The following is a 22701-nucleotide window of genomic DNA, read 5'->3' as shown; positions in this document are numbered from 1 at the left end:
CATACAGTAAAATCACAGCCTTGTATGTTAGAAGAAGATAGCCTGGTCTCTGCTGAAGTAATTATAGTGCATTCCCTCGCAGGGTGTTTTTTGGAAGTGACTGCACAGGAAATCCACCACTTATCCGTTACGTAAACACAATCTAGCTCTGCTGTATCTGACTTCTTGGGGCTCTGCAAACAGTAAAATTGTTAACCCATCGCTTGACCTGTACATTTATCTTTTCTTTCCAGACTATGCTGGGCCATGGATGACTAATCTAAGAAATATGGAATGCAAACAGAAAGAGCTAGGGGCAGTGTAAGATGCACAGACATTTCTTAGTAGATAGTGATTGCATAGTAGAGTTTCCCTTGCAAAGCAAAGCACGAAATACTTTCAATAAAACTCTTTTATGAAGTTCTTAATATGGGAAAGTTTATTGTTTCCTTTAAGTAGGATGCAAAATGTCCAGGATGACTTTGTTTTGTTTTAATCCAATTAAATGTGGTGAAGTCCCCAGTCTGGTGCATCCTGCAAACATGGCTAGGGCTTGAAGTACTCACATGACTTTCTTGCAGGTTTTGCGTACTATAGAAAGCCGTTCATCTCTCCCCTTCTGTGGCAATGCAGTAAAGGGGCAGGGCTGGCACCAGCTGTTGATGTGGTGAGGTGCCTGCTGGAATGCGGAAGGAGACTTAGATGAACTGTAGTAAGCCTTGCAAAGAAATCCACAACAGTTACCAGCATGCACAATTATTTGCTAGCCTTGTAGGAAGGTGGTCCACCATATACACGCCAACATTCCTTGGATGAAAATAGGGACTCCCCCCATCTGACCCTCCTTGCCCCCCTTTTTTGTCCCCCCTTCCCCTCTCCACAGAGCTTTTCCTATTAGAAGATGGGCGAGTGCCACCAACACTTCACCAACGGGACACAGCACACACATCCTCCACTGTCCTGAGAAAACCCCTTAATCCCGATGGTAAGCTACGCTACGGTAGATTTACAAAAAAGAAAAACAGACACCAATAAATAAATTTTAGAAAGGGGCAAGATTAGATACGAACAGACACTCAAAGCTTTATTTTAAACATTGTTGTTGTTTAGTCGTTTAGTCGTGTCCGACTCTTCGTGACCCCATGGACCAGAGCACGCCAGGCACTTCTGTCTTCCACTGCCTCCCACAGTTTGGTCAGACTCATGTTTGTAGCTTCGAGAACACTGTCCAACCATCTCGTCCTCTGTCATCCCCTTCTCCTTGTGCCCTCAATCTTTTCCCAACATCAGGGTCTTTTCCAGGGAGTCTTCTCTTCTCACGAGGTGGCCAAAGTATTGGAGCCTCAGCTTCACGATCTGTCCTTCCAGTGAGCACTCAGGGCTGATTTCCTTAAGAATGGATGTGTTTGATCTTCTTGCAGTCCATGGGACTCTCAAGAGTTTCCTCCAGCACCATAGTTCAAAAGCATCAATTCTTCGGCGATCAGCCTTCTTTATGGTCCAGCTCTCACTTCCATATTTTAAACATACATACATAGGGGTCTGTATGTACAATACAAGGGGTATGTATGTATGTATGTATGTATGTATTTTAAACATACATACATACATACAGACCCTTTGTACTCTGCTCCCCCTTTCTTCCCACCCCGAGCAGCCCTGCTCTCTGCCTGCCTTTCAGAGCTGGTGTATTACACAGAGCTGGGCCATGGCGGTGGCAGCCTCTCCCCTCACTCTGTCTCCAGCAGCTGCAATCATCATCATCATCATTTTTAATTTGTTTACTCTCTTTCTATCTTACAATACTCAAGGCGGTTTACAAGCTGAAGAAACAAAAAATGTACATCTTATAACAATCTAATGCAATACAAAAATGAGATAATAAAACATAACTTTAAAATAGACAACCTGCATCAAAAAGTAACATTCAACAATCATTAGAATCGTATTAAATAATAATAACATATAAAAGTTAAACAGATGAGCTGCCCAAGGGAGGAGGCCAGCAGCAGTGGCCATGGAAAGGCAATGGGATGCTCCCTTTGCAGCCACAGACATCATTGCTGCTAGTCAGGACAAGCACCGGCTCATCCTCCTCCTTGAGCTGGCAAGGGAAATAGGGACTTCCCAGGATAAAATCAGAAGCCAGGACGGCTTTTGTAATTCCTGGACTGATTCTGGAAAATTGGGGATGCTTGGAGGGTATGCCACCACCATCTGGCAGGAACAGTGCTTGGCACAACTATGACACATTTCTCGGTCTGTTGCAAAGGTCCATGCTGTTCCCACACCCCTGAATACTTGCCATATATGCCCCATTTTGAAAGAAGGCCGGGGGGAGTGGGGAGTGAGTAAGCACCCGGCCTAGCTCTACTGAAGCTCCTTCTGCTTGTCTGCTGCCTAAGGAAAGAGGCAGGTTAGAGGAAAAGCTGCCACAGTAGCCATCATGTGGCCTGAGGGAGACCCACTAAGGACGCTTTCCCTGGAGACTCCCCAAACCCACAAGCCAGCATTGTGATGGGGAGATGTGCAAGTTCTCAACTTTCTCATTTCTGCTTTCATTGCTCACAAAACGGGGGGGAAATGGATGCACAAGCTGCTTGTGCATCTGTTTGGTGTGTGTGCTTCCTGCAAAGTTACTTACCAAAAGACTGTTGAATGGAAAAGCATTTTGCCTTTAATACACACTTATTACAATTTAGAAGCAACGCATATACAAAAGCAAATTTGAGCTAGGGAGCTTCAAGACCTCCCCCCTCGCCTTCAGTTTTGCTTGCACGCTTCACTCTTCTGCCGCCTGTGCAAAGAGAAAAAGCTTACTTTGGGGGGAAGAAAGGGGTATACAGGGTTGCTCTTTAGAATGAATTCCCCTCCTTTTCCCTCAAGAATTTGTAATGTGACAAAGATGTAGCGAGACAGGCAGCTTCTTTTTCTGCAGGGTATAAAGGGGATTAAGCTTCACATTTCTGCTGGGCTTCATGGCGGTTGTGGTTCAGTCTGGCAGGAAAAGATGCTCACAACATCAGTATGCTGGTGGTGCCTTCTTCAGTTTACAGTCATGGGGGAAGGAAAAGACACCTGGTGGTCCTCTCCCATCTTTGAAGAAGGCTCTGTCTGCTCCTCCACCTGGCCTCCGAGGAAACTGAGTCCTTTGCATGCTTCTTGAGGGTTTATGAAAAGTAAAACAGAACACTTCATTGGTTGGGGGCAAGCGAAGGCTGCTCCTACCTCCCCAGTGCTTCTATAAGCACATAAATACTTTGATTTTTAATTTTTAGATCTATTTCTGATTCTTGTCTATTGGTGTCTGAAAGATGGCTGAAATATAGATTCAGTAAAGGTAAAGGACTCCTGGACGGTTACGTCCAGTCAAAGGCGATTATGGGGTTGTGGCGCTCATCTCGCTTTCAGGCTAAGGGACCGGCGTTTGTCCACAGACAGCTTTACGGATCTTGTGGCCAGCATGACTAAACCACTTCTGGTGCAATGGTACACCGTGACAGAAAACAGTGTGCATGGAAATGCTGTTTATCTTTCCGCCATAGCAGTGCCTATTTATCTACTTGCACTGGTGTGCTTTCGAACTGCTATGTTGGCAGGAGCTGGGACACAGCAACGGGAGCTCACTCCGTCACGGGGATTCGAACCGCCAACATTCTGATCAGCAAGCCCAAGGGGATCAGTGGTTTAGACCATAGCGCCACCTGCGTCCCATTTCAGCAACTAGTTTTGCTTGAGCTAGGGAACTTCTCCTATCCTATCTTTCCCTATCTTCATGTGCCCCATCTCCCCAAAATCTGCTTTGGGGGAGTTGGGGGAACTCCAGAGCAGTTTTGGGTGTTGGGGAAGACGCAGAGGGAAAGTTCTATTGCATAAGTGGAAGCCCTTGCATAAATGGGACAACTTCATTGGATAAAACCATCAGACTCATCGTGCTGTTTGTGGAATGGTTTATGTTGGACCATTATTGATTACATTACGTCTTAGCTTTATCATGTACAGTGGTACCTTGGTACTAGAACGGCTTGGCTCCCGAACAAATCGGCTCCCGAATGCCACAAGCCTGGAAGTGAGTGTTCTGGTTTGCAGACCTTTTCCAGAAGCTAAATGTCTGTGACTTCCAGTTGAGTGCAGGAAGCTCCTGCAGCCAATTGGAGGCCGCACCTTGGTTTTCGAACGGTTTTGGGAGTCCAACAGACTCCTGGAATAGATTAAGTTTGAGAACCACTTTATGACATTTAGCACATCTTTATTTCTCAGTCTTCTGTCATTTCAAATTATTTTAAACTACAAATTAAATCTATGTATAAAAACCATTTTGATTAGCAGTCATTAAATCCTTGATCAGCATCTGCGTGTGCCTTCATCACTGCATTTTTGCAGCTTAAGTATAGCCTCATGTTTTGTGTCTGGATGTCACATGGTTAAGTATGTATTTTTCTGGCACAGCATATCTCAGGGCTAAGGAGCAAACGCAGATAAATTAGTGTCATTTTGCCTGTCGTTTTTCATGTTAGGTTTGCTGATTTTTTAGTATGCCGTCTTCTGTGATGCAATCAATTTGAAGCATAAGCACTTTGGAAAGATTTTAATCTTAGGCAAGCAAATTTTTAAAAAACCCACCCACCTTAGCAAGTGTCAATAATTTTGACAAAAAATAAATTTCTTAGTACTTGCAAAGATGCTTCATGGTTCACAAATGCCAAACTGCTGTAACCATCTCAGAGTGCCAGAATCAGAACTGCTGGCCCAACCATTAGGTAGAGTGGGGCAGCTGCCTAGTGCAGCTGGGTTTGGTTGTCATGAATGGGAAGCAAAGGGTTGTTTATTATTGTTGTTACTGTTATTGCTACTCTTATATTTTTGTGAAGCAGTTATTAGAGTTTCTGCCCTGCCTTGAGATTGGGACAGAATTTGCTCTCGCGCCTTACGCAGCAGAATGTATTGGATCAGTCGTGATTATATAAAGGTACTTAAAATATTTAGCACATGCTCGTATGCTTTGGTAATTTATCCATTTGGAGTCTGTGTGAACTGCAGACTTGCCTTCTGTAAAATAATTCATGGTGTTGCCTCCCTTTTAATTCATATAATCCAGGCACATCCAACAGGTAGATCGTGATCTACCGATAGATCACTGGACATCTGTGGTAGATCACTGGTAGATCACTGGCTCCCCTCAAAGAAGCCCAACAACTTTGGCTCCTCTAAAAAAAAGCTCAACCTTTTTTCCCTGCACTTCCAGGTTTTAACTCTGCGAGTAGATCGCCCAGTGTGGTGTAGTGGTTGAGAGTGGTAGTCTTGTAATCTGGGGAACCGGGTTCGCATCTCCGCTCCTCCACATGCAGCTGCTGGGTGACCTTGGGCCAGTCACACTTCTTTCAAGTCTCTCAGCCCCACTCACCTCACAGAGTGTTTGTTGTGGGGGAGGAAGGGAAAGGAGAATGTTAGCCGCTTTGAGACTCCTTAAAGGGAGTGAAAGGCGGGATATCAAATCCAAACTCTTCTTCTTCTTCTTCTTCTCTTGGGAGTTGGCCACCCCGGTTGCATTAGGGTAGAGAAGGGAGGTTTTTAGCATATTTAAAGCCAGCTGTTGCTCTGATTTGTAATAGGGCTTATTACAAATGATTTTGACATCTTAAAAAAATGAAACCATCAGTTTTCTTATTTAAAAAAATGTTAAGTCCTTATATAAGTACTAACTATCAGGCTGGTTAGTACATATTTGACCCTTTTAGTCTTAGTTCAAATGCACATTCTCCTTTTAGCCTGAGATTTTGTTTTGGTTATTTATAGTAGCTTTTATTTGAGAATGAGAAAAATACCCACTTCTTATTTTTTCTTCAAGAAGCACATATCTCCTTCCAGATGCCTGCATCTCTTTTGAGACAAAAGGGTATGTTAAGTTCCATCTATAAACAGAATCTGCTAATTAAGAGTTATTACTTAGGAGATTGGTACAGACCTTTCAGAATTAGATGTGTGTTCCTCTCAGATATCCATTAGCCGCTAATAAGATAATGCAGATGGACCATTCAGTTTCCTGTTTCCTTCTATTGTACCTTTTGAGCCATATATGGACCAATGGGATGGGCTGAACAATAACTGGATGTCCTTCTGCTCCCTTAACAGCCCTCAAAGAATGTTTGTTATTAGATTGCTCTTTCTGTTTAGTTTCATTGAGCTATGCTAATAAAGGAAACATAACACTCTGAAGGACAACATCCAACCCCCGTTCCTTTTTTTACCCTTTCCCACCATAATTAGCTGATCCAGTTACTTCATTTTGAACAATAAAAACAGTATGCAATCTCACAGAATCAAATATGATTTGTGGAGAAACTGACAACATAATTTCTTCATCACATGGAACATTAAATACAACGTAAATATTGTTTGGTTTATTGTTTATCCACAAAAGGCGCATCTGTTTCAATAAAGTTGATTGTGAACTATCATAACCATGGTTGTTGGGGATAAATTGTGGCCACTGGAGAAAAAGTGATAAGCTCTACACCCAGAATGGGGAAGCTTTTTTACCTTCAGGATCTGTCTTGTGGACGAAATTTGACAGTAGAGCAGGGGCACCCATTTGTCAAAATCCCTTGCACTCTATTCTCTGAAGCTTAAAAGGGAAGCAGGAGGAGACTTGCAAAATCTTTCCCAAGTCTTCCGGCACTTCCCTTTTAAGTCTTCAAGTCTGGGGACTTAAAGGTGGAGGGGGGACGGACTGTCAAGGCATTGCGAGTCTCCCCCCATTCCCTTTGAGTCTTCAATCTTGAAGATTTAAAAGTGATGTGGGAGGAGACTTGCAAAGCCTTTTCTGAGTCTCCCTACACTTCTCTTTTAAATCTTAAAAGGGACTTAAGGGAGCAGGGGGAAGACTTGCCTCCACTCTCCCATTTGAGCAAGCAGCACTGGAGGTGCCTTAAAGCATTTCCAAAAGCCTCTTTGAAGTGATTCTCTTGCATGTGAGCTGCTTCAAACAGCACTTTTGCACAGGGATGGAGATGATGAATGGATTAAATCCTGCTGCCTTGGCTGTGTGGTCTTATTCCCTTCTGGGAACAGGATCACACAGCCAATCCAAGATTAATCACTGCCCTCTTGTCCATCAGCTGACATCACCAGCGCCATCAGCTGATGGGCCAGTTTGGTGGAAATGGCCCTCTGGTGGCGCAGGTTGGTCCATGGGTCAGAGGTTCCCTATCCCTGCTCTACATTATCTTTCTTTCATGGTATCTGAAGAAGTGTGCATGCACACGAAAGCTCATACCAGTAACAAACTTAGTTGGTCTCTAAGGTGGAAGGAATTTTTAAATATTGTCTTTCTAGTTAGGGCTTCAAATTACTCGTGTGAGAACAGTCATGCAAGGGGTGGTTCATCACCATTCTCCTATTTGTAGCCTTCTGTGTCTTTGAGTGCAAAGATCTGAAATGTAGAGACTATTTTTGAGTACCAGGTAGCAAGGTCAATAGTCCAGTTAATCCACAGGTTACCAACTAGGAATGCAATGTCTTCTGCACTAACTGACTTGTGCCAGTTTACACAGCACCAACCTTCTGCAGAAGCCCAGGCTGTATTCCAGTCTCATTTTCCTCACAGACGCCATACCCTCTTTTCCTTTCACTGTCTGTACTTACTTTCCATTGAATCAGCCTCTTGCAGTGAGACACTGCATCGGAGAGAATGGGAATGAGGGAAGAGATTACCAGCTTCAGAACACGGTAGAAATATTTACCAGGTGAAATAGTGTATTGTATGCCCTTTGTCTATGTTTCCCTGGTTTTATGGAAATACTGAAGAAGAGTACTAATATTTTGCTGCTTTCTTGTTGGCAAAAAATATACACAAGTCACTAGTGTCGTCGTCCCCCCTTTTGCTTTTGGGTTTTTATTTCGTTGTTGTTTCTCCGTTACTACACTTTTTTTTATAAATTATGCATAAAATCTCCTGGAAAATAACATTACATTCAGAACCATCTTTGGTGCAGTGGTGTGGAAAAGAACAGCTCGTTTGCTGCTGCTCAAGGAGTTTATTAATTTAATTTATAGTCATTTGCTGCCATCTCTGCTGCTCATCTTTATTTTCAGAGGTATCTGTGTAGGCACGGTATCATTTAAATTTAGCCCACATCCACCTACAATTCCCCAGAATTGGAATCTGTAACTCCCCAGGATCATCGCAATACTGATGGAAGGGAACATTAGGCCGTTCCCCTTGCTCCAGAGAAGTGGGCTGTATACTTAACTTTATGGCAGACACTTAGCCATGCCTGTCATTTTAAACCTCCAGAGAAATAGACCTCACAGCTTCCATGAGTAATTTATGATCTTGAGCAATTGTTCTTACGCCGCTATTAGAATCCTTGTAAAAAGCCCCATTTAATTCAATATAATGTTCTTTGGCGGAAGTGTGCTTACAACTGTAGGAAGTTTATTCAGTTACGCAATCCACTTTTTATGTCCCCAAAGAGTAATCATCGCCTCTTGACCTAAATGAGATGTCACTTGCGACTTTGTCTTTTGACAGTGCTGAAGTAAGTCTAGTCCGAAACAACCCTTGAGAAGAACAAATAGAGCACCATGCCAAACTGGACCAAAAAGCAGCAGATGTTAATAAGTAACCCAGGATCTATTAGTCATCAGAGTCTAGCAAGGTTGTAAAAGTGCTGACTCGGTGCTTGGATCTGGTTATAATAGGTTGGATCAGGGCCAATAAGCTTAAACCAATTTCACTAACGTGAAGGTCCAATAGGTAGGATGGATGTCTGGTTGAGGGAGATGGTGTGGAGGAGTATAGAGAGAGGAGCTGTTCAGTCTTTCCCATAACTTGGGGCCAGTCAGGTCTGTGTCCCAAAGTTTCTGCATCATTATGGCATTCTGGATACTTTACTGTTCCAGCCCAAACACAATGATTCATGTCTTCAGAGATGCAAGTCGTCTTAAAACTGATCTGGTTTACCCCCTTTTTTTTTTTTACCTTGCAGAGCAGACTGAAGAATCGACTTGTTGGGTGGAGCAAGCCTCTTTTGAAATTTGAACCACTCAGACTCTGGAGATACTGGTGTCACCAGGTGAGAGGGGAAGACATTTGCTACTTAATTACTTCTTAAAAATATATAATTGGTTTTTCAATGATATGCATACTGTACAAAGTCACAAAATTGAAACTTAATATAACAAGACATACAGAAACGAACAACCCTCTCCTTTATGCCAGAACCCTGGTAAGTAATCTTATGTATAGTCACAGTTGCCTCTTTCATTCTCACTTCCTTACTTATCACAGAATGAAATGATTTGTTAATTCTGAATTGAAGAGGTAGGCCTCTTCATTCTGCACCTAGAAAACAGAGCTACAAGTCAGTCTGCGAATGTTGCACTCCAGCATTTGTGATTAGTGTGGAAAGAGTTATAGAGAAGAGCTTGTACATTTGGTAGAAACTGGTTGCACCCAAAGTCAGCACCAGGTTTGAGGTGACCCTAAGAATGGTGACCCCTGGGACCACCCAGTCCCCTATTCCAGTAAGCTTAGGTAAAGGTAAAGGTACCCCTGACCATTAGGTCCAGTCGTGACCGACTCTGGGGTTGCGGCGCTCATCTTGCTCTATGGGCTGAGGGAGCCGGCGTTTGTCCGCAGTAAGCTTACCAGGTGCAATAAGCAGGAGTCCTTTCTTTTATATTTTTACTTGGGTGGTAGCTGACTGCCACCTTCTTTTCCCCAGAATGAATCTGGGTTCTGACGTAGCAGAATCCAGCGGCATTCTGGGGTGATGAAAATGGTGGGTAGCTGCAGCCACTGCCCTAGTAAAAAGTTAAAAAGAAAGAAAAGGGAATGTTGGTGTCTGATGTCATTCTCATTGGCCTTCCTGGGACCTGGCACCTGCTCATCCATGCTAGATCCTGAATCTAAGCCTTCTTGCACTTTCCATTTTCAAGACTGTAAGGGGAGGGGGTCCGGAAACATTCTCCTTAGTGTGGTTTTCTTCCACTTTAAGACTTGATTGTGTATCCAATACTGACAAAGGGTAAGTACAAAAGTCTACTCATAGTCTGATTTCCATTTCCCTCATTCCACATAGCGCAGAAGTTGGAAGCATTCGCATGCTGACTGCTGAACATAAGCAACTGCTGGGGCAGATTGCTGTTAATCATGCCGTGTTAGCGCTTCCTTTCAAGAGGGGTCCTCCAATTAGTTGTAAATGGGGTTGAGAAGCCTTTTTTGAATTATATCTTAACACAGGTAAGAATTTGAGATCATCTCTTTTGATCTCTAGTTTGTGCTTTGACAGCACAAGTTTAAAACATGCTACCTTGGTGCTTTGTACTGAATGTGGAGAAAAGGAAAAAGAGACAATATTTTTAAAATTCAGATGTGCAGGAGGTGCTGCCTGCATAGATCATAACCCAGGGACATTTCTCCTCCCTCTGAAGTAGCTGAAAAAGCCACTGGCTATGCACATTTTGATAATTTGTGCTTAGCTCTGCATGTTTGTGGCTAACAGAAATGCAGTTGGAAATATGATTGTTTCACAAGCAGCATTTTTTATTTATTTCAGGACTTCTTGATCATTCAGAATAGGTGACCTTGATGTAAATTTCATTGATTAAATGCCACAAGCCACATTTCTTACTCGGGCAACTGCACTGAATGTAGAGATGACTTTGTTTGGTATTCTATATTCCCACCACATACCTGCTTCGCTTTTTTTGGTACCAAGGTGTGGTGAAATGATGGTTAGAGCATGGCCTTCTCCTATGCCAAGTTAGCAAAGATCATTTCATTTCTATTATCAAGTGAAATTGCTTTATATGTAGATTTCCCCCACTCTCTTCATTTGTTTTGAATGTGTGTAGGTTGTCATCTCAGTCTCATTGATTTAATGAGGCTACCAATCAACATTTTAAAATGTTAAGTCTCCTACTACTCTAGTTGCCAGGAAGATCCATCAATAGTTTTCCCATCTGCTTCTCAAAGGTAGACAACAAGCATCTTTTTAGAATTCTGTTGTTTAGCTGGACCTCTCCGACCTTGTTTTAGTGAACAGGCTCAATTCCACGTGTTTTCACTGACCAGCTGCTAGGACTGCAGACCCTCCAATTGTCCCTATTTTACAGGGACAATCCTGGATTTACAGAAGCTGTCCTGGTTTCTGATTTGATCCCAGAATGTCCTGCTTTTCCTTGTTGTTGTTTAGTTGTTTAGACGTGTCCGACTCTTCATGGCCCCGCGGACCAGACCATGCCAGGCACTCCTGTCTTCCACTGCCTCCCACAGCTTGGTCAAACTCATGCTGGTAGCCTCGAGAACACCATTCAACCATCTCGTCCTCTGTCGTCCCCTTCTCCTTGTGCCCTCCATCTTTCCCAACATCAGGGTCTTTTCCAGGGAGTCTTCTCTTCTCATGAGGTGCCAAAGTATTGGAGCCTCGGCTTCAGGATCTGTCCTTCCAGTGAGCACTCAGGGCTGATTTCCTTCAGAATGGATCGGTTTGATCTTCTTGCAGTCCACGGGACTCTCAAGAGTCTCCTCCAGCACCATAATTCAAAAGCTTTTCCTTAGGACGTTTCTATTTTCATCAGAGAAATGTTGGAGGGTATTGTTATGTGACACCACCCCCACCGAGCAAAGGAGATAAGTAACTATGCAACCTTTAGTAGACATCTGAAGGCAGTCCTATGTGGGGAAGGTTTTTTAATTTTTTTTTAATGTTTTCATATATGTTGGAATCTGCCCAGAGTGGCTGGGGCAACCCAGTCAAATAGGCAAGGTATAAAAAATAAATTTATTCTTATTCTTGTGGAATAGGGCATCCCTATTTTCATTGGAGAAATTCTGGTGGGTATGGAACTGTTTAATATACATCCTAGGTAATCCAGGCATGCACCTGAAGTTCAAGTTCTTCAGGTAGCGGGTGCTGCTGGTTTAATCCTCCAGCTAATCTTTGGTTTGCGTTTCCTTCCGATTCCTCTTGGCACCTGGCCTGCTTGTCTTCCTAGAATCATGCCTGCTTACCTGGCTGATCGACCTGGCTAACCTGCCTATCTTTGCTCTCACATTGCTTGCTGTTTGGAAGTCTGGCTTGGAAGTCTGCTGGAGTCCCTGGGATCTCACCTCACATTCTGCCCCAGAGTGTGGACAATGGGGAGGCAAGGCTAGTGAAGACCCAACAGTGAGGCAAGGCCTCTCGCTCTCTCTTCCCCTCCCATTAGCATTAATTGTATGAGCAAGTAACAACTGAATAGGGCTAGTGAGCTTCCTTGAGCATCTGTTGGGCCTCCATTAATCCTAAAGATACGCCTGCATCATTACATGATTACTGGGCTCTAGAATCTGTAGAAGATAATTGTATACTTCAGCTGTATCTATAAATGTGAAGAGCTCCACAGACAGCATTACTGGACTTAATGCAGCTAATAACCTTTGGTACTTTTCCCGACTGAGGAACACTCTGCATCTATGTAACTTGGCAGGCAGGGAGGCAGATTCACATTAATTTGTTATTACTGCTCATTTGAGTTCCTGTTGCTATCTAATCTATTTCTCATTTCCAGGGTGGTCCTTGCTGATGCTTTAGAGGGGGGACAAATTGACAATCTTAGGAGAAAAAATTAGGTTTCGATCCTAACAGGCCCCTCTTTTTAAGCACCGTAGATTAAAAACACACACAGTACATTCATCGCACTTCAGTTTGATGAAAAGGAAAAGCGAAACAAAATACAGAATTTTTACATTTGGATGTTTGGCCATCATCACCTAATTTCTCATTTGGTTTTATTGTTGCAGAGCTGATTTGCTGCTGTTTTTGTTTCACTGAAACGTCTATCCCTGTGAATATTTCAGATAGACCTCATCTGCACCATACATTTAAAGTGATATCATAACTCTTTTAACCATCATGGCTTCCCCTAATATTGGGAGTTATAGTTCCTTAAAGGTGCTGAGAGTTGTTAGGAGACCCCTGCTCCCCTCATAAAGCTACAATTATCAGAGATCCCTGGGAAAAGGGATTGGCTGTCAAATGACTCTGAGAATTGGTTCACAGCTTTCATGTTTGAAATAATATCCCAAGTGGGGTGTGATCAGTGCCTTATGTTATCATATGCTCTTTGTGCTGATGTTCAGAGATGAGTGTCATTGCTTATGTAGTCAAAATGGCACCAGTGGGGAGGCATCAGCAGACTCAGGGGAACCCCAAGATTTGCAAGACAGTTTTGGTTTATCATTAGTCCAGCAAACCCTACAGGGTTTGTATAATTTATTTATTGACTCAGAAGCAGACCAAGGAGGAATGACCATGCTTAGAGGCCATGGAACGCTACCTGACTGCTGTGGGGACAAGAACAAAAAAAACAGGGAGAGGGAAACAGAATGAAGTATCATTGGTAATAGTGGTTGTTGATGATACAACTAACAATAACAACAGCAACAACAATTATTATTATTTATACCCCACCCATCTGGCTGGGTTTTCCCAGCCACTCTGGTTGGCTCCCAACAGAATATTAAAAATCCAATAAAACATCAAACATTAAAAGCTTCCCTAAACAGGGCTGCCTTCAGGTGTCTTCTAAAAGTCAGGAAGTTGTTTATTTTCTTGACATCTGAGGGGAGGGCATTCCACAGGGAGGGTGCCACTGCCGAGAAGGCTCTCTGCCTGGTTCCCTGTAACTTGGCTTCTTGCAGCGAGGGAACCTCCAGGAGGCCCTTGGAGCTGGACCTCAGTGTCCGGGCAGAACAACGGGGGTGGAGACCCTCCTTCAGGTGAACTGGGCTGAGGCCAGTGTATGTGTGACCTCTTTGTGGGGTAGGATCTGTCTTTTATTTGTGCAGATTTTTTCTTTTAGGTTTACATTGGTCCCACCATGCCAAGAGGAAAATATGACATAGTGGTGTTTTAGTGTGGTGTCTTTTTGGTAGAAATCTCAATACTTTTGAGGGGAGAATTCTAGAGGGGACTCCAACAGCCTAAGGAGAACTGGATGTGCTCAGCGCTCAGGAAACACTGAGTGACTTGAGTAACATTTTACACATCTCAGTTCATAGAATTATGAAATCACCTGTGTGGAGAATGTTTTTTCTCTTTCCCTTTCACTCAAGGGTCTGCTGGATCCTGGCCTAATTCAGCAGCTCATGGAAACGGATTAATCAAGAGATTAATTTGCAAAGTTGCTAGGCTTTCTTATTTATTTCTGGTTGTTTCCTCCTTCCTCTTGCTGCAGGATACTTCAGCAACCACCTGTAGAGTGAAACTTCCACTCCAGGAAGAAGAAAAAGGGTGCGATACAGGAACTGAACAGTCTCCTATATGTGATCACTTTTTTTTTTTCCAAAAAAAGAAGCAGCTCGAGAGAGATTTGCCATCACAGCAGGAATGTACCAGGAAGATGACTGGAAGAATTCAGCAGTGAGGAAAAAAAGAGAATCATCTGATGAGTTACTTTCTCATGCTGCATCGCCGGACTTGATACCCTCCTTCCTTTCTTCTGCGGAGTAATGGTCCTGAGCATTCCACTCTTTTGAGGCATTACCATGTCTACCAGCAGCCGTACGTGTCCGGTACCAACAGTCAATGGACATATGACTCATTACCCAGCTCCGCCGTACCCTTTACTTTTCCCTCCTGTCATTGGTGGACTCTCCCTTTCGACTCTGCATGGCATTCAAGGCAACCCACCAACCAGTGGCTGCAGCACCCCATCACCAGCAAGTAAGTTCTGATTCTTCTTTCATGCTTTCTGCATTGAAGGTCATGCAAGTTGGCTTGTTGTTAATCTTATTTTTTTAAAAAAAAACAATTTACAGAAAGCAGCCATGTGTATCTATTTGAAATTTTACGTTTCATTTCTCAAAACTCGTGCAATAGATGCTTTGGCCTAGGAATCCATCAAAAAGCAAAACAATAGGGTATGTTGTTCTGTAGGTGTGATGATGTCTGCTTATTCAGATAACCCTTGCTTAGCCTGCAGATTTATTCTGATATATTTATTACTTTTCTGCTTGTTGGCCTTCCATGATAGCATGAAGTCCTTCTTATTTCCAAAACCACTTTGAAGCTGTTTTTTAAAAAATTGCTTGCCAATCATAATCATATGGCGCCCTTCTGAATTTTTTAAGTTGCATTTTTATGATGTTTGGTGCCTCTGCAGCTGCTTTGAAATTGTTATTGCCAGCTTTGGTTGTTGTTGTTTTTCTTGTTCCTTTAATATATTGCTGTTTTTATTTGTGCTGTTTTTTCCTTTTTGTTTTTACTATTTCTGTAAGCCACCTGGAAACCATGAGGAAAGACGGGCTACAACTATTTAAAAATAAATAAATAATATGAACCTCACAACAAACCTGTGAGGCAAAGTAAACTGAAGGATACTGACTGGTCTTAAATACACCAAATGAAGTTCATGGATGAATGGAGATTCGAACTGGGATCTCCTGGTCCTAATCTAACATTCCCAACCACATTGGGCACAAAGCATCCAGTCCAGTAGTCCTAGTAGCATTAATTCTGTAAAAGTTAATTAATTCTTTTCAAAAGAATGATGCCCCATTTCCAGTAAATATATATAATCCAGTAGACCGAGACAGCACAGTATCATGACATTTTATATTGCTTGAAAGGAGGCTCCCTACTAGCTAGTTTTGGAGGGGATGGGCTTAAAGAAGAAGCTCCTACAAGGGCACCAGTGTTGTGCCTTACAAATGTTGCTGAACTGTTAACTCCCACCATTCCTGAACATCAACCATGCTAGCTGGGCCTAAAGTGAGGTGTAGTTCAACAACAGTGGGATGGCGCCAAATTACCTACTGCATAACGATATGCAGCAGTCCTTTGCTTAGGCTTTGAGCAGCTCTGCCTGAAAAGCCACATCTTTGTTTATTAGTAAAAGTGACTCCAGGGCACTAGAATCTGAGCCTGTAATATATCCTTTTGCTAATCCTGAAGCAATTTTGCTGGTAGAAACGATTTAGGGGAACAGGCTCTCCCCTTCCCCTCCTTCATTGCCTTGGCAAGTGCCGGAAGGAAAAAGATAAGCAGTGTGGCTCTGTCCGAGAGCACCTGCTTTGCATTCAGAAGGTCCCGGGTTCCCTGGCATCTTCAGTTGGGCTGAATCTGAAATCCTGGAAAGCTACTACCAGTCGGTGTTTACAATACTGAGCGGGATGATAAGGCAGCCTGCTGTGTTCCTAAATAACCAGATCAGAGGATTAGCATCAGTGAGTTTGAATGGGTCATATGGTTGTCTGCATTACTTGTGACCTTGTTATTCCTTGCCCCATGATGTATTGTCTTTAGGGAAAGGTTATCAGTTGGCTTTGGTCTTAAGAAGGCTGACATGGTCCCACCATGATTTCTCCATGGTTATCTTAGACCATGATTTCTACACAAGCAGATACACCAGGCGTAGGCAAACTCGGCCCTCCAGATATTGGGACTACAACTCGCACCATCCCTGACCACTGGTCTTGTTAGCTAGGGATGATGGGAGTTGTAGTCCCAAAACATCTGGAGGGCCGAGTTTGCCTATGCCTGAGATATACAGTCGATTGTGGGAGTACATTCATGTTACTAGTTTGTTCCCTTAATTAATTTCTATAAATTTATATGCCTGCTGTATAAGATCAGAGTGAAGCTTCCTCTTTTTCTGATGCAATGTCTGGCTATAGAAAGGGCAGCCTGCTGATATCTCAGCCCACTGATCATTCAGACAAATAATAGAAGCCTTATCACAAGTCACCTCCAAGCGCTTTTGAGTAGATTAATTTTAGAAGCATAAGTGGCCTACAGAAACAGATCTGTGGTGGAGATTTAGTTCCACCGATTATACTAATGGGTTTGACTTCTTAACCTCAACCTTTATGACTTAACTTCTGTTTTTATCTCACGTTAACATTAGAAAAATACTTAATAATTATGAGGTTGGTCAAAATGTTATAAAGGTCGATAGGAGGAAAAATATTACCTTTTCATAAAGGTGAGCTATCAATTAATGTTAAAGTAATAAAAGAAACACTGTGGTCAGGTTGAACATTAGTATTCCAGAATGATTAGTTGGCCAAGAAGAGCACTAACAAAGCAAAGGCTGGTATCTATCAACCTCCTGATTTATTCAATAGTATGCATGATGGAACACTGTGCTTCTTTTGGAATAAAACTCTTTCTTACCAAAGCAGGTTTGAAAATAAGTACTCAGGGCCCTGGTTGCCCTCATCCTAATTGTCACATTTTTAGAATCATGTAAATCCATGTTTTGTTTAAAACATTGAAATGGTAGTTTTCTGAGTAAGATGCAAGCAAAGGGGAAGATAATGTAGGAGAGGACTTGAAAAATTAGGCCTCTTGTGATCAGTAGGACATGGGTCATATTGGCTCAGTCTATGAAAATGGTGCTGCTGCTTAAAAAAAAACATACTCTATAGTCATATCTTATATCTGGGTCTGTTAGAATAGATGTGAAAAATTGAGAAACAGGCAGAGCTTATGCAAACACAGCATTTAGAAAATAAAAATAAGCCTGCATATGATACCCAGTGATTTTGGAGGAGGTATTTGTTTGAATATGGCACCTAAAATCTTCACCTTGCCCACCATCATTGAACTAATGTTGACTTCCTCTCCTTACCAACTGAACACCTTTTGGACTGAGTTTCAGGTAGGTTAAATATATACAGCTGAGGTCCTGGTAATATTCCATGCCACTCATCCCTCACTCACTTTGTCTGGTCCACTGACTCTCTAGGGGTGGTACATTTCTCTTCACAATGGGAGCTTCCTTTTAGATTGGTTATTATTAAGACTGTTGAGGAAGGTCAGAGATTGTTGGATCGGTACTGTCTCATGAAATTGTGAACAATGGCTGAATAAAGCTAGGTTTTTCTTTTTCTTCTTTGCCCCATATTGGACAGATCCATATTTATGATATGGGGGATCTGCTGAGTGTTAATTTTTGTTTAAATTGTGATTTATGATGTGTTTTGAAGTTATTAATGCTTTCCTTATCATATCTAGATTTGGTGAAGTTTATTTCATGTAAGATATTAAAATTTTACCTTCTGTTTTAAAATTCTATATTCAAAAAACATATCCTTGCAGTGATGGATACTTGCCCATCACTGCATCTCAGTTTTCATCTTGTAGGTATGAATGAAACCACCCATAGTCAGCAGACCATTAATGAACCCACCAATAGGCAGCTGTCTGTTGTAGCTAAAAAATAGTCTCGGTACCTTTCCACACTTCAAATCCCCAGTCCAGTGATCTGTTTTGAGTCAGACTTTCATGGATGCTTGGTGGCCCTCATTTTAGAATGACTTTCTCATTCATTTTAATAGAAAGAGATGATTCACACAAACTTCGTAGTACATTCATTAGCTCCCTGTGTGTGTGACAGACCCATGCAAACATCTGAGCAATTACAAATCTCTCCACTGAAGTGTAGGCAATATTTCTTAATAGTTTGAACACAAAGCTCCCTTTTTGGGAGTGAAAGTGAATATTATAGATTACACAGATCCCTTTGGGTAAAGGCTTTCGGTCATAATTAATTTTAATGATATGTTTTCCTGTTGTATGTTCAGGTGTGCTTTACAGTGAGAATTCAATGCGGCACTTTAAAGCGAAGTTTTACTTAAGATATGCCACGGGGAAAGGGAATGCCTGCCACCTGCGTTGTCTATCAATTATGTGTCCTTGTTGCATATTTTAGGGCATAACGAAAACTAGTCTAGAGTTGCATCCACTTATTTTCAACTGCTTATTAAGCACCTCAGACTTTAAAGGATGAGCCAGTTACACAGTCAGTTGAGCCCCGAAGACAAAGGGAAATCATTGTCATCCTCTTTGTCCTTGAGTCACTGTTTCTACACGCAGAATAGGCTTACATCGGTAATATTCATAAATGATTTACAAAAGTAATTCCTGTGTAATAGCTTAGGATTTCAAGTTTTTATGATGCTGCCAGATGTGCTATCAAACATAATTATCTGGTTCAAAAAACTTGTGATAAATCCTGTCACTGTAAACTCCCTGAAGCAAACACATGCTTCATTCCTCCCTATAGGAAAGTTGTATTATTACTCTGTGTGTGTGTGTGTGTGTGTGTGTGTGTAATTTTCTACCATTTACTTAAAATTAAATAACATTAGACCTTTAGGATTATGCAAGCAAGGCAGGCAAAAACAGCCAAAAGCTAGACCTTAGTCTAACATTAAAAAACCCAACCACCTATTCCTACATGTACTGCTTGTCAACAAAAATAACATCACTGGGATTTGAAAGTGAATATAATGCAAATGGTTTGATAAGTGTTATGAATCCTATGGCTTCTTGTACTGAAGTCTAATGCCAGTAACTGAGTGCCAAAAACTAATGGAAAAAGAAAACACACACTACTTTTGATGTCAGAGTTAATAAGACCATTATTTTCTCCTATTATATGAATGGACGTTGTGGGAATTCCATAAATATATCCCTGATTTCCATCCTACTATTGGGATGGATATATTGTGTAAGTGATTGTCACTGGGTGTTTCAGTGACTATGGTGCCTACAGACACAAACGAAAGCTGATTTTGCCCTTAAGGGGGCTCCTTTCAAATATTTTTTTAGCACGTGCAACTGATATAAATAAGAGTTGTGCATACTTTGTAGTTCAGATCAGTCTAGTAAAGGACAAATGATTTATTCAGGGTCACTTACCATGTTGTGATTTTTAGCCATGAGAGTGTTTCTGCAAATCACTCCTGTGAGGAAAATGGTTTGGCAAACACTGCATGCTTACTTCCACCAGCAGCAGCACTCTTTAGCCCAGGCATAGGCAAACTCAGCCCTCCAGATGTTTGGGGACTACAACTCTCATCATCCCTAGCTAACAGGACCAGTGGTCAGGGATGATGGGAGTTGTAGTCCCAAAACCTCTGGAGGGCCAAGTTTGCCTATGCCTGCTTTAGCCAGTCAAAGACTGCAACTCTATTGCAGCCCAACTGGGCATAGTGACGTGCTGGATGAGGGCCAATAAGCTGAAGCTGAATTCTGATAAGTCAGTAGCAGGAGAGTAAGGTGAGCTGCTCATAAGTCACAGTGGCCAAGCTTTTGTTGTCTAGGAAAGGGCACAGTGGACTTACCTGCTGAGGTTGGTTGTAGGTACCCTTTGCCATGGAGACTACCTGGGACTCCACAAACAATGACAGTTCTAGGAGTGCTCCTAAGCTCTTGGGAGGGGGGAGTGCCACCTAATACAGAACAGAGAAAGTTTCCCAATTGTTAGCCTGCTCTGAATCAGGCTGTGTGTGTGCAGAGCCCAGGAGACCCCTGGAGGGCAGCCCCTGCTGCTTCCTCCTTATGGGTGGGAGGAGATGAGCAGTGCCTTCTATTTGTTGAGAGCCCATTGTGGAGGCGGCACTGGGGAGTGACTGTCGAAGGGGCAGCGCATCTGGCCTCCAAGGAGTGCGCCGCGCTGCCGATGCATTTCTTGGAGGCCAGATCTGCTGCCCCTGTAGATTCTGCCGCCCGAGGCGGTTACCTCACCTTGTCTCATGGGTGGGCCGGCCCTTGGGGGATTATAACTATTATTATAACTGTGTGTGAAATCTGTACAATTTGTGTGTGCGTGTTTGTGTGTGTGTATCTTCATGTGTTTTCTGATGATGAAGTTCTTCCCATGTAGAAAGCACTTGCGTGAGGCCACTTCATCAAAGATTGTGACTTCTTACAAGTTAGGCTCACACTACACATCATGTTAGGGACGCGGGTGGCGCTGTGGGTAAAACCTAAGCGCTTAGGACTTGCCGATCGTATGGTCGGCGGTTCGAATCCCCACGGCGGGGTGAGCTCCCGTTTTTCGGTCCCAGCTCCTGCCCACCTAGCAGTTCGAAAGAACCCCTAAGTGCAAGTAGATAAATAGGGACTGCTTTATAGCGGGAAGGTAAACGGCGCTTCCGTGTGCTGCGCTGGTGCTGGCTCGCCAGCTGCAGCTTCGTCACACTGGCCACGTGACCCGGAAGTGTCTTCGACGGCGCCGGCTCATGGCCTCTAGAGCGAGATGAGCACACAACCCCAGAGTCAGACACGACTGGCCCGCGAGGGCAGGGGTACCTCTACCCTCTACACATCATGTTACATACCTAGTGTGTGCACCTCTCTATAGTTTTGTTTTTAACTCAAAACTACGTACTGGGTGATCTGAATCAGGAGCCCATAGTACTTGAGGAGGAAAGTTTAATTCTCCCCTCCCAAGCTGCAACTCCTCGAAAACTCCATGTGTGCTTTGGTCGTGATCTGGATCTGCTCTCCTGCGTTTAATTTTGAGTTGCACACACACACACAGCTGCACATGGCATATTAAATACACACAAACAGATGTATCAAAATTCAAGGAATGTGTTTGAATCCAGAAACCTCGGGGTCAGGATTTGTTGCATGTAAAATTAAAGCATTTTGCTTGAATAGTCACTTATGTGGCATGAGTGCTATAATTGCCCGGTAAGCTATGCAAAAATATCAGTTCATCAAGGAAATATAAACGGTAATGCATTGTACATCTGTTACTCTATTCAAGACCATAAGCACGTGTGGTATCTGCAGACCAATTGACACAAACATCTGTTACAAGTACTTGAAAAGGCAACATGAGAGAGCTATATGCCTGTGCTAAACAGATTTTGTTGTGGTAGCATCATTGATTAAATTGTATATACTTACAAAATTTAATATGAATTCCCTTTCAAGGCACGGGTGATTGTGTTGTTATTGGCTAAGTAGCCACAGTGCAAGAAACTGTGGAAAGAAAACATGAGGATTTCACATCCTTTGAGCCTTCATCTGTCTCTGTTGATCAAGTTCCATCTGTTCACTTCCACTAACACAGGAGCAAAGGAAGCCTTATGCAAACTCAGGCCAGTGGTCCATCTAGCCAGAGATTTTTTTCTGGTGGTACGCAACGGTATGCAGTGCTGCCACCTTTTTCGGTGGGAGGTGGAAGAGCTCTTGGACCACGTCAGAGCATCACGCCTCCTTCTCTAAGCTGAGCAAAGGCTTTCTTGGGGAAGGAGGTGTGAGCCAGTGTCCTGGCAGAACATTGGATGGTATGACCCTGTGGTGAAAACAGGCGTGCACTGTCAGGTACTGAGAATACAGAAAAAATGTGAGGTGTTGCAAGCATGGTGTTATTATCATGCATCATGGAATAACTATATACCAAGATTTTAATGAAGTTCCATGTAATTGTTTTTCCTGGCCCCAATGAAATTTGGCGCCCAGAGTACTGGCACCTTTTTTATTATCAACCAGCTCATTATTATCAACCAGCAATTGCTTCAAATGTCTTGTAAATACTTATCTTTTTGCCTAGGCTTTCACCGACCCATAGCATTGAACCCTGATTTATGTGTATGAATATCCAGAATCTTTTTTTTAATTATTTTTTATATGTTTTTATGCTGTTTTATTGGTTTAAGGTTAGAATCATAGAATCTTAGAGTTGGAAGGAACCCAAGGGTCATCTAGTCCAACCGCCTGCAATGCAGGAATCTCAGCTAAATCTCAGATTCTCAGGAATCTCAGTTGTATTTTTGTTTTAATGAATATCTACTGTGCAGGGACATATTGTACAACACTTTTAGAACATTGAGTATTAAATACATTTTAAAAATAGAAAAAATATACAGTGATACCTCGGGTTGAGTACTTAATTCGTTCTGGAGGTCCGTTCTTAACCTGAAACTGT

The 22701-nt window shown here is 42.6% G+C and overlaps 1 protein-coding gene across 1 annotated transcript in view; it reads left to right on the top strand.

The window, feature by feature from the left end:
• RARB (retinoic acid receptor beta) overlaps window positions 1-22701 on the top strand; it is a 349519-nt gene that overhangs the window by 116533 nt on the left and 210285 nt on the right. The window contains exons 3-4 of the mRNA XM_083405281.1: window positions 8970-9056; window positions 14206-14693. Of these exons, the coding sequence (XP_083261407.1) occupies window positions 14516-14693 (178 nt within the window). The 5' untranslated portion in view covers window positions 8970-9056; window positions 14206-14515. The remainder of the gene's footprint in view (window positions 1-8969; window positions 9057-14205; window positions 14694-22701) is intronic.

This window comes from Podarcis tiliguerta (genome assembly GCF_965153285.1).
Source record: "Podarcis tiliguerta genome assembly, chromosome: 12".
NCBI classification, from domain to species: domain Eukaryota; kingdom Metazoa; phylum Chordata; class Lepidosauria; order Squamata; family Lacertidae; genus Podarcis; species Podarcis tiliguerta.
The sequence above is the reverse complement of the archived record's forward strand: the minus strand, read 5'-3'. Positions and strand labels throughout refer to the sequence as shown.